General features: G+C 48.1%; 1 protein-coding gene across 1 annotated transcript in view; it reads right to left on the bottom strand.

The window, feature by feature from the left end:
• ELK3 (ETS transcription factor ELK3) overlaps positions 1 to 12,860 on the bottom strand; it is a 76,731-nt gene that overhangs the window by 41,597 nt on the left and 22,274 nt on the right. The window contains exon 2 of the mRNA XM_008004312.3: positions 5,684 to 5,892. Within this exon, the coding sequence (XP_008002503.1) occupies positions 5,684 to 5,890 (207 nt within the window). The 5' untranslated portion in view covers positions 5,891 to 5,892. The remainder of the gene's footprint in view (positions 1 to 5,683; positions 5,893 to 12,860) is intronic.

The following is a 12,860-nucleotide window of genomic DNA, read 5'->3' as shown; positions in this document are numbered from 1 at the left end:
TTCATAAAAGATTAAATATATTAAAATACGCAACTGAGGAAAGAAACTGCTGTCGTCTGTCTTCAGTCATTAAAAAGCACGACAAAGTGCTCCTGACAGGCCCTAAGTGAAAAGGGCCATTATAATCAGATCCGGCGTTTCCCTATCTCCATGTACCTGAGCAGCAACGTAGCAACAAAGGTTTTGATCTTCTTTTTTTTTGACACAGAGTCTCGCTCTGTCTCCAGGCTGGAGTTCAGTGGCGTGATCTCGGCTCACTGCAACCTCCGCCTCCTGGGTTCAAGCGATTCTCCTGCCTCAGCCTCTGGAGTAACTGGGACCACAGGCACCCACCACCACACCCAGCTAATTTTTGTATTTTTAGTAGAGATGGGGTTTCACCATGTTGGCCAGGCTGGTCTCGATCTCTTGACCTCATGATCCACCCACCTTGGCCTCCCAAAGTGCTGGGATTACAGGCTTGAGCCACCATGCTCGGCCTCTTCTTCTTTCTTTAATAAATTGTGCTAAATTTTTAAAAAAGAGACAGGGGTCTTGTTGTGTTGCCCAGGCTGGACTTGAACTCCTGAGCTCAAGTGATCCTCCCCAGTTCTAATTTTCTTCCATGCACTGTCTGAAATTTTCAAATTAGTGATAGAGAAACTATCATCTGTATTATTCTGACTCATGCTTCACTGTGCCTACCCTGTTTGGGGTCCTGTTCTCAGCCCTGCACATGTGTGAACACAGTGAATCCCATCACAGCCCCATGGTGTAGACGCTACTATTATACCCACTTTACAGAAAAGGAAGCTGAGACTCAGAGAGATTAGGCAACAGGGCCACAGTCATGGAGCTGGATTCAAACCCAGACGATCTAGGCTGGAGCTCAGGCTGTAACCACCTCACTATTATAGTCTGAGAGGGGAGGAAGAGAACACGCTTAGGAGCAGCAGTGATTCAAGTGCCTCAGCCCCAACCTGAATGCATGGGCACAAGGACGACCCTCCTCTGGGGCCTTCCTGACCGCGTGGGCACAGGGACGACCCTCCTCCAGGGCCTGCAAGTTTGCACACATTTTCCACTTTTTTCTCTGCTAAAAATATAACATATAACATAAAAATAATGATATTCTCATGCTTGTCTACTCAAGCAGGAAAAACTCCCTATTAGGACAAACCGAGGGATGTGCAGTTGCAGCCAAGAGGGAAGAAATGACAGCTAGCAATGGACAGGAGAGATGACGGGAAAAAGGACACAGCTGCTGAGTACAGCGGCCACCTGATGTCTGCACTGAAAGGCTCTAGATAAATGTTAGTGAGGAAGAGGAGGACGCCGAGAAGGAAGAGAACACTAAAAGGCAAACGGTGAGGCTGAGCTGTACGTGGCGCTGAGAAACACACGCGGTTCAGGGCAGCTCCAAGTTCAGCGTGGCACACACGGCAGTGGCCCAGGTGGCTTCGCATCCACAAAGACTCTGCTTCAATCTTTCTCTCAAGCGAGAGGCCAAGTCACTTAAGACTGCCATTTCTGTGAGTCAAAAACTGGTCACACGCTGGCAACACACACAGTCAACTTACACCTATCATCACAGAGTGACACTGGCAAAACGGAAGGAAGAAAGCGGTCGTCAGAAAATGACAAATAGAGTGTAATTTTCTTCACCTTTTTTTGACATGCTTCCTCTTCTTCCCTTTCTCCATCCCCTCTTTTTTCCTCTCCCCTCCATTTCCCTCACCCATCTCTTTCTTCATCTTCCTTCCTCTCCCTCTTTTCTTTATAAAATGTATTAAGAGTCTAATTTTCCATCTCACCACTTGAGAGCATTTTATAAGGAAGAATCAAACAGCCATGTGTGCACATGTACATGTGTGCATGTGCACGTATATGTGCATGTGCATGTGTGTGTGTGCATATGGCAATAGCCATGTGTGCATGTGGACGTGTGTGTGCAAGTGGGCGTGTGCTTGGGGGCATGTGCACATGCACGTGTGTCTGTGTGTGCATGTGGATATCTGTGTGGGCATATGTGTGCATATGTGTACATCTGTGTGGACATGTGGACATGTGTGTGTGCATGTATGGGCATGGGTGTGTATATGTGTACATGTGTGTGCATATGGGCATGGGTGTGTACATGTGGACATCTGTATGTGCATGTGGATGTGTGTGCATGTAGACATGGGTGTGTGCATGTAGACATGGGTGTGTGCATGTGGACATGTGTGTGCATGTGGGCATGGGTGTGTACATGCGGACATGTGTGTGCATGTGAACATCTGTGCACGTGGGCATGTGTGTGTGGGTCTGTGCATGTGGGCATGGGTGTGCACGTGTGGGCATGGGTGTGCGCATGTGGACATGTGGGTGTGCATGTGGGCATGTGGACATCTGCGCATGTAGGCATGTGTGTACATGTGCACATGTGTGCATGCGGACATGTGTGTGCATGTGGATATGTGCATGCGGACATGTGTGCATGTGGGCATGGGTATGTGCATGTGGGCATGGGTATGTGCATGTGGACACTGCATGTGGGCATGGGTGTATGCATGTGGGCACGTGTGCATGCATGTGGGCATAGGTGTGTACCTGTGGACATCTGTGGGTGCATGCGGACATCTGTGTGTGGACATCTGTGTGCATGTGGACATGTGTGCATGTGGGCATGGGTGTTTGCATGTGGGCATGGGTATGCACATGTGGACATGTGTGTTTGCATGTGGACTTCTGTGTGCATGTGGGCATGGGTATGTGCATGTGGACAGTGTGTGTGTGCATGTGGACAGTGTGTGTGTGCATGTGGGCGTGTGTGCATGTGGGCATGGGTGTTTGTACATGGGCATGGGTGTGCGCATGTGTACGTGTGTTTGCATGTGGACATGTGTGTGCATGTGGGCATGGGTGTGTACATGTGGACATGTGTGTGCATGTGGACATGTGTGTGCATGTGGACGTGGGTGTGCATGTGGGCGTGGGTGTGCATGTGGGCGTGGGTGTGCATGTGGGCATGTGTGTGTGCATGTGGGCATGTGTGCATGTGGGCATGGGTGTGTGCATGTGGACATGTGTGCATGTGGGCATGTGTGCATGTGGGCATGTGTGTGTGCATGTGGACAGGTGTGTATGTGTATACTCGTGTGTGTGTGCATGTGGACAGGTGTGTATGTGTATACTCGTGTGTGTCTGCATGTGGACAGGTATATCTGTAGAAGGAAAGACATGGAGCAATTTCTTCTGGTGGCCAAAGACTACACGACCCAACAGGATAGGAGGCTGCTCCTGCCCTTACTGCCAGCTCCAGCTCGATGCTTGGGGCTGCTCAAAGGTCATGTGGCCAGTCCCCATGCTCTGTCGGGCAAGAGAGAAAGGGGCAGTGCAGGCAGGCAGGCCACACCAGCCACCTGGACTCCTGACCTTGGACTCTACCTGATGCACATCGTTTGCTGGGATTTTTCAATACTGAAATTGTTTCTTTCCTTTTTTTTTTTTTCCCTAAGAAACAGGATCTCCCTCTGTTGCCCAAGCTGGAGTGCAGTGGTGCAATCTTGCTCACTGCAGCCTCAAAATCCCAGGCTCAAATGATCCTCCCACCTCAGCCTCCCAATAGCTGAGACTACAGGCATGCACTTCCACACTTGGCTAATTTTTAATTCTTTGTGGCGACAGGGTCTCGCCATGTTGCCCAGGCTGGTCTCAGACTCCTGGAAGAGATCCTCCTGCCTCAGCCTCCCAAAGTGCTGGGATTAGGTGTGAGGCACCATGCCCCGCCTGAGGCTCTTGGTAATAAACAAAACTTCTTAGGTTGTAATACCCTTTGGACAGCCTGCCTGCCTACCCGGAACTCAAGACATTCAAACGGAAAGGAAATGAATGGCCCAGAAGGCAGGGTGTGTGTGTGCCTTCTGGCTGGGAACCTGGGCGGACCAGTGGGGTTCAAATCCGGGCTCTGCCACTCACTGGCTGTGTGCACATGGGCAGGTTGCTTGTCTAAGCCTCTGTGTTCTCATGTGTGTAAGGAGGATGATGACGGCAGCACCTGTCTATGGGGCTGTTGTAAAGTTTAAAGGAGACAAGGGGAAGAAGTGCTCAGCACAGCACCTTAGACGTCTAACAGAAAGTGCCAGAACATACTTGACTGAAGGCTATGAAACTGCTCTCTCTGGAGATTTAAAAATCTGCCCAAGGGAGATCAGATGTAGTCCAAACAGGAATGGCTTTGCTAATTTTGTGAGCAGTCATTTCCAGCCCAGGACATCCCTTCATGCTAAAGAGACACAACCCTTAAGCCCCTAGGCCCAGGCCAGGGAAGAGATGAGTCCAGTCCCAGACACAGAGGGAGGACTTCTTTTTTTGATACCGTGATTGAAAACAACGAAAATGCTTTTTGAGTCTCAAAGCCCAGCTTTTAGGCACTCTGCCAGCAGGCAATGGGAGTGTTTTCCTTCAGCAGCCCCAGCTCCCACTGCAGAACTTAGAACCTGGGGAAACACACAAAACAGTAAGCCGTCTGCGAGGCTTTCAGACAGTGCAATTTGCAAGAAGTGCTTTTATATTTTAGTAGGACTCTGCAGTAAGTCAGGATTAATTAATTGCTACATTAAAGGAGAGCACCTTTAGCATTTCAATGACATAATCACGTGCAATTACGATCATATAAAAGGAACACTTTATAATTAATGATGTCTCTACTTCCTGAAATGTATAATCCTTATGTCTTAAATTCCAAAGAGGTTGGCAGACAGCAGGCCCTAAATATAGATCAGGAACTAACATTTAAATCAGTTTTTAATTCACCTTTTAATATGAACAATAAAACCAGAACAAAAGCTTACCATTATCATGGCTCTAGCTCTTTTATGTCTTAGAGACTAAATATGCAGCAACAACAGATTCAAACTGAAATGGCCAACAATTACAGGCCAGAAATGGTTCTCCTACACAGCAATAATTTTGCACTAGCAAGCACATTAAAACTGTTTTTCCAGAAATGCATTAAAACTCACCCCAGCTGTCCTGGTTTAGGCAACCACGCTATACTTATACTATCACTTAACAAAGCACTCTGCCTCATCTCTATGACTTAAAAATGAACATGTTTTTCTTCCAACTAGGGAAGTTTCCCATGAAGCTGCAAGCACCAGGTACCAAGCAGTGTTCTAAGTACTTAACATGTCATGGCTCGGCTGGCCATCACAACAATCCTGAGCCAGGATTCCTATTCCTATGATTATTCCTATGCTGATTCCTGTTTTATAAATGAGGATACTGAGGCACTGAACTGTTAAAAACTAATCTGCCAAAGCTACCACCTCCCAGGAAAGGTCCCTTTAATGGAACCACAAAGCAGACAGGATAAACAGACTTTCTGGATTTTAACATGCATTCTGTCATTCGACCAATTCAACATGAGGAAAGCCCCGGAGCCTGCCTGCATCTCATTTCTATTGTTAGCAAAGTTCTTCAGCAAACTCAGACGAAAATGCAGAAGAAACAAAATGTGACCCTCAGTAACATCCAAAGGGCTTCCAGAGGGTGGGGATAATCCCTACCGCCCAGTTTTTCTCCAAAAAGAAGGCATACACTGCCCCTGTTTTATTTTCTAATTTGATTCATAGCACGCTATTATCTTCTTTCATCAGGGAACTACGCAGAGGGGATTCCACCCTCCCCAAGACGGCCTCATGCAAGGTCAAGGGTTTACCTTGTCATAATAGTATCGCAGGGCTCTGCTCAGCTTATCATAGTTCATATTTGTTTTGTTTTTTCGGAGTCCCCACAGCTTGGCCACTTCTTCTGCTTTGAGGAGCTTGAATTCACCATCGTTCGAGGTCCAGCAGATCAAATGCTCATGTTTCTGATCCAGCAGCAGCTGCAACAGGAACTGCCACAGCGTGATTGCACTCTCCATACCTGCGGGGAGAGGAGGCCGGTCAGAGCTGGCGGTCACGATGCCGCCCAAACTTGGCGGGGACAGCGGGGGCTTCAGAATGGGCAACGCAGCTGTCCCCTCCTTCCCCCGGTGAACCTAAAAAAAAGTAAGCTTTCACTTCCATCTCAATGGGCCACTCTGAACCGGGAGCTTCCTGGCTGCATTTCTGTAAGCAGCCACAATTCAGAAATACGGGGAGGCCCTGTGGTCCTCCTCTATTCACCACATATGTCCCCGCGAGCGACAGCAATGCATGGGGAATAACGTGGAACAATGATTAATGACATGACCACTTGCAGAACGGGTCCCCATCCAAACCGTTCCCCACTTAACACAAGTGTCTATTCCCGCCCATCCTATCGATTTCTTTGTGGGTCTGTGATATAGTTTGGATGGGTGTCCCCACCCAAATCTCATGTTGAATTGTAATCCCCAACGTTGGAGGTGGGGCCTGGTGGGAAGTGACTGGATCCTAAGGGCGGATTCCTCATGAATGGTTTAGCACCATCTCCCTTGGTACCATACTTGAGTTAGTAACTGAGTTCTCACGAGATCTGGTCATTTAACAGTGTGTGGCACCTCAGCCCTCGCTCTCTTGCTCTTGCTCCGGCCATGTGACATGCCCGCTCCCCCTTTGCCTTCTCCCATGATTGCAGGTTTCCTGAGGCCTCCCCAGAAACCCAGCAGATGCCAGTATCATGCTTCCTGTACAGCCTGCAGAACTGTGAGCCAATTAAACCGCTTTTCTTTATAAATTATACAGTCTTGGGTATTTCTCTACAGCAATGTGAGAAAGAACTAATATAGTCGGTCTCTAACTAAAATGCTGGACCCCATGCTAAGTGCACTTTATACAGGTGCCTGGAATATCTCTCCTGTGGTTGTGGTATACGTCTAAGTGTAACTGCCTTTCCTATGTGATGAGGTTCACGAGGAAGGGACTTTGCTGGATTACTTTGTATTGCCAGCACTCTGATAACCCACACAATGCTCAAAGCTGCCCAGACCATGGATGCTTGTGAAACTGAACAATCACTGCCAATTGCAGAGACCTTCCCTTTCCCGGCACTCATCATGCTGCAGGTCAAAGCCACCATCACAGGTGCACAGATGGGAAGAGCAATTTGTCCCATGAAGAGACAAAAACCCATACAATGTTATCCTTTTCCTTCGACTCTCGTGTGAACTTTTTAAATGCTATTCCTTCTGGCTCAAGTGCTGTTCCCTAGCTTTGGAGCCTGTTGAACTCTTTCTCATCCATTGTGGCCCAGCTCAAATAGGGCCTTCTCAAGGAAATTTTTCCCCACTCCTGGGCAGTTTCTCAATTTCAGGCATTTGAGGACTTCCATGACAATAGGTATTGATTCTAAGTAGTAGTAATAATAATAATAATAATCCATTTGTTTTCAATGCTCATTGCATTTTTAAAAAGGTGGCTAGACTGGCCTCAAAAGCTTTCCCACAGATCAACTGTTGTGAGTGGCACAGAGAGCTGGGGATCATCCCCTTAGATGGGAGGGAGACACTGAAGTCCTGGTGAGCGGGGGGTGGGGGAGAGAACCCGGAGTGACAGCAATCCGGGGGTCAGCTCTGGGAGACCTGGAAGCCAGAATAATTGCCTTGGGGAGGGTTATTTGTACTAATATCGTCAACCCCACAACTCCTGTCAATTAAAGGAAAGTAGACTAGGAGCGCTGTCCAATTACCCACAGGGCATTTTATTTAGGGCTCTTTAAAGGGGATATTCTTCACAGAAATCAGTATTAACCACAATGGTCTGTAAGACAGTCACTATCATTTCATGGCTGGGTCAAAACCACCTTTGCATCTCCCAAGTCGTGCAGGCCCCGGTTTTGCTGGGACGCATGGCAGCTGACCAGCTCAACTCCTCCTGTGAACCACCCTTCTGATGACTTGGATATGAGCCACAACTTTCTTCTCTTCACTGGCACTAAGAACGGCTAACAGTTGTCACAAATTCTTGAGATTTTCTTGGCCAAACACGTCAGACAGTCAGCTTTAACGTGTCTTTGAAACTTTAAGTGCCCGCTCAGATGAATCTGCTCCTAAGGGCAGAAGGCTGCCGGTGGGTTTGGAGGTCTGCAGGGAAGGGGCTGTTGGGCCTCTGCTCGCATGCCAGGTGGGAAAGTGGTCAGCCACCGCCACCCTCCACTTTTAACTGACCGAATGGGACAGGAGGGCAGCAGAAACGTCTATCCATGTATTTTACACTTGGCGTTTCCACCTGCCTGGCCTCCTCGGAGCTTCCTGTGCATCACAGAATCACTTTGCATTGCAATCCAACCCCGTGTGTCAGAGACCACGTTCTGGGCATGACTTATGAGAACCCACATGGCAGGACTTATTAAATGTTCTCAACTCCCCTCTCCTTAGGTGACTGTGTAGCCCTGCACTGGAGTGGCTGTGGGAGGAGTGCTGACACTGGGGCTTTGCCATGTGATTGTGTTTGGCCAGGAGACGGATGCGGGGAAGTGACAGCATCCCAATGCCGAGCTGGGGTCTTGGGAGGCATCGTAAGTTGGCACTTTTCCTCCTGTGCTGCTAGGAAGCTGCTGCCCTAGAACGAGACACACGGAGGTGACCTGAACTCAACCCAAAGTCCGAAGCCAAGCCCCACCCGCCCAGCGTCTGAAGCAGCATCAGTGACACTGACCTGTGAGAAAAATCAATGCCGCCGTAAGCCAGTGATCCTGCGGCAACCTGTGACGCAGCACCACTGTGGCAAAAGTTGACTATTACAATACATGATGTCTTGGCTTAAAAAAAAAATTCTCCCTTTGCTGGGGTGCCGTTGTCTTTACGCTCTAGAGCTTATGTTCAAAATCATGAGAAAGGCCAGCTGCGGTGGCTCACGCCTGAAATTCCAGCACTTTGGGAGGCTGAAGCAGGTGGATTACCTGAGGTCAGGAGTTCAAGACCAGCCTGGCCAACATGATGAAATCCCATCTCTACTAAAAATACAAAAAATCAGCCAGGCGTGGTGGCCTGCACCTGTAATCCCAGCTACTTGGGAGGCTGGGGCAGAATAGCTTGAACCCAGGAGGTGGAGGTTGCAGTGAGCCAAGATCGCGCCACTGTACTCCAGCCTGGGCAACAAGAGGGAAAAACTCCGCCTGAAAAAAAAAAAAAAAAAAAAAAAAAAAAAAACCATGAAAAAGTATGTTACTAGGTGTGGAGGGATTGGCTGATCACCTCTTTACTCAGAGGCCACACACGGGCTAAGTGGCAGCCATGGGTGCTATGGCCATAGCCTCAGGCAAAGGTAGAAGGAGAGAAAGAAAGAAAAAGGAGAGAAGAGTAGAAAGGGAACAGGCAGAGGAGCAGTGGTAGGGGTGGGGACCTACTGCTTCAGGGCCTCCCAGATTTCTGGAATAAAGGAACTCGCCTAGAGAAGGCAAGGAGCTGTTCGCTAGGAATCACAGAAATGCCCCCACGGTTCAACCAAGTTGCAGAGCTTGGGTGGCAGCTGCAGGCACAGGGGATCATCAGAGCATCACTCAGAGGGATTGCTATGCACACCACCACTCCGGTGGAGGTGACTAAGGGCTCCAGCCTCTCCCATCTGAGGCATGCCCAGCCTCACCCCGTGCTGAGAGCCTCGTTCTCCTCTTCTTGCGCGCTCTTGAGCCACTCCTTGACCCTGGTGGATCCACCAGTTTCGATGACTGGGCAGTCACGTAGCCTTCCCGGTGGAAATCCCAGCCAGACATTACTCAGAGCTGAGTTGAAAAACTACTTTCCTGTGAGCTTATCACTGCATCTACAAAGATCAGTCACTCCTGTCTACCTCACACCAGAAGTCACTCTGGGGTATCGTGGAGGTCCCAGGCAGCTCTGGAACCCACCATCCTCTCTGGCCAGAGCCATCTGCACGATGAAAACGGGTGGCTGTATGTGGCAGAGGTTTGGGTAGGGGGACAGGTGGGCAGTGGGCCACCAGCTGTCACAATGCTCTCCGTATTGTTTTCGTTCCACTTGACGTAGTTGAACTATGAGATCAAGTTTCATAATTTACACAACTATTTTCACATACAATCGCACTGTACGTTCCACTGCGCCTCTGCCAGCTGGAAATTTTGCCAGCTGGGGTGCTGGAAAACACAAACTTTCTACCATTGTGCTAGGAGGTATGCCCTTCCAAAAACGCTACAGATTTTCACGAACTCATCTATGAGTATCTCTCTCACCAGAAAAGAAATTTAAACGATTTGTTTTCCTAAATTAATTCCTCGATACCTAGAATCCTTAATGAAGTCCAAGGTCTTAACAGGCAGGTACAATAAAGCCTATTTATCTGGATGCCACTTTAAGGAATGCGAGGAATTCAGACAGCACTCTGTGGCTTTTATTAAATCAACAGTTGAAGAAAGTGGTTGCACTCGAGATTTACGTTTGATAGATTATTACGCACATGAAGGCCTGCTCTAAGTTAAAATGTTTCATCCGCCTACCTTTACTTAGCTGATTTCCCACCCCTCTGAGCTTCAAATATGTAGAACACATAAAAGAAATGCTAGAAATCTTTTTTTTTTTAATTCCTTTTATCTGATGAGAAAATGCTTATCTCGGCCAGGCGCAGTGGCTCATGCCTGTAATCCCAGCACTTTGGGAGGCCGAGGTGGGCAGATCACGAGGTCAGGAGATCGAGACCATCCTGGCTAACACGGTGAAACCCCATCTCTACTAAAAATACAAAAAATTAGTGGGGCGTAGTGGCAGGCGCCTGTAGTCCCAGCTACCAGGGAGGTTGAGGCAAGTGAATGGCGTGAACCCGGGAGGTGGAGCTTGCAGTGAGCCGAGATCACGCCACTGTACTCCAGCCTGGGCGAGAGAGCAAGACTCTGTCTCAAGAAAAAAAAAAAAAAAAAAGAAGAAGAAAGGAAAAAAAGAAAATGCTTATCTTTCCCCTGCCTGGACCCCCACTTTTTTAAGATTCAGTGGGTACATGTGCATGTTTGTTCCATGGGCATATTGCATAATGGCGGGGACTGGGTTTCTAGCATACCTGCCACCCAAACAGCCAACACTGCACCCAACAGGTAATCTTGCAGCCCTCACTCCCTCCCTCTCTCCCCACTTCTGCAGTCCCCAGTGTCTATTATTCCCGTCCTTATCAGACCTTATTTTGAATGTACAAAATTTTATCAGGTATTTTAATGCCATTCTTTTTGCAGAATTGAACTCTGTGCTTTCATACGGAGGCCCACCAGTCTGCTTTTAAAGGCATCATTGCTCTTACAGGAAGAGGTGCCTCCTTCACATCTGATACTTTCTGGTTTCCTCTGACCTCACCTCAACCTTGCAGCCTGCAGGGCTTCCTGCCTCTGGCTGGCCTCTCACCATTTCCACCAGCACTGACCAGGACCATGGTCACAGGTGGCTGAGGCCCACCCCCTCCTACTCCACAGGGCAAAACCACCTGTTACTTGCCCCAAATCCTTTCCCTTTGTAATGTAGAGCTGTGATCTGCCACGGTAGAGTGAAATTAGATGATTTAGAGCAGCTTGTCAAATGTGAATCATATGCATACCTCCTTTAAAGGAGCAGGAGGCAGGAAGAAAAGTGATATGCTCTCAGTGTTGACAAATTTTTTTTTTTTTTGAGAGGGAGTCTCGCTTTGTCGCCCAGGCTGGAGTGCAGAAGCACGATCTCGGCTCACTGCAACCTCTGCCTCCTGGGTTCAAGCGATTCTCCTGCCTAAGCCTTCCAGGTAGCTGGGACTACAGGTGCGCACCACCACACCCAGCTAATTTTTTTTGTATTTTTAGTGGAGATGGAGTTTCACCATCTTGGCCAGGATAGTCTCAATCTCCTGACCTCAGGTGATCCACCCTCCTCAGCCTCCCAAAGTGCTGGGATTACAGGCGTGAGTCACCGTGCCCAGCTGAGAAATTCCTTTGTTAAAAAATAATTTTCAAGAGGGTAAAATCATGGCTCTCATACAGATATCAAAATGAACACATTCAAGATTTTGTTTCACTCATAATTCAGTAGGGAACCAGGCAGACGTTAAAATGAGTTCAAAAAAGCATCTGAATATTAGAGGCATTTATAGAAGAAGAATATTGAAATAAATGTGTAAATGGAGACAAAACTAGGGGTGGGAGTCAATGGCACTCTGTAAGATAGAATTCGGCTGTCTATAGAGGAGAATTATTTCACAATCAATTACCTATAGTCAGCAACGTTGTAAAATAGCTTCCAAGAAATCAGAATCACATCTGGAGGGAGTCTTCTCTAGAGTCAAGAATGCAGTTTTTCACTGAAGCATAATTCTTTTCTTTTCGACTAGGTCTCACTCTGTTACCCAGGGTGGAGTGCAGTGGCACGATCTTGGCTCACTGCAGCCTCAGCCTCCTGGGGTCAAACAATCCTCCCATCTCTACCACCCAAGTAGCTTGGGCTACAGGTATGCACCACCACGCCCTGCTAATTTTTAACTTTTTTGTGGAAATGGTCTCACTATGCTGCTCAGGAGTCTCCAATTCCTGGCCTGATGCAACCCTCCTATCTCAGCCTCTCAAAGTGCTGGGATTACAGGCATGAGCCATCGCATCCAGCTGCATATCTATTTTCTATAACTCAAAGCAAGTGCCAGTGAAGCACTTTCATCTATTTGGAAGGTAAGCTCAGATTCCGGTATCCAACTTTCTGGGTTCAACTGCAAAGACTCGTCCTGTCTGGCTGTGGGACTTTGGGGAAGTTACTTAACCTTTCTGTGCCTCAGTATCCTCATAGGTAAAACGGGACTGATACGATCAAAGTATCTCCCTTACAGGGTTGTTGTAAGAGTTACAGAAGTTACTAATAATGCACTTAAACTACACCTGGAGCAGAGTGAGTGCTATTTAAATGTTAACTACGATTACCTGTTAGGCTACAGGGACTCCTCCTCACAGAGCTGGCAGTGGAGTCACGTGGCCTTCAC

The sequence above is a fragment of the Chlorocebus sabaeus genome, chromosome 11, assembly GCF_047675955.1.
Source record: "Chlorocebus sabaeus isolate Y175 chromosome 11, mChlSab1.0.hap1, whole genome shotgun sequence".
Taxonomy (NCBI): Eukaryota; Metazoa; Chordata; class Mammalia; order Primates; family Cercopithecidae; genus Chlorocebus; species Chlorocebus sabaeus.
The sequence above is the reverse complement of the archived record's forward strand: the minus strand, read 5'-3'. Positions and strand labels throughout refer to the sequence as shown.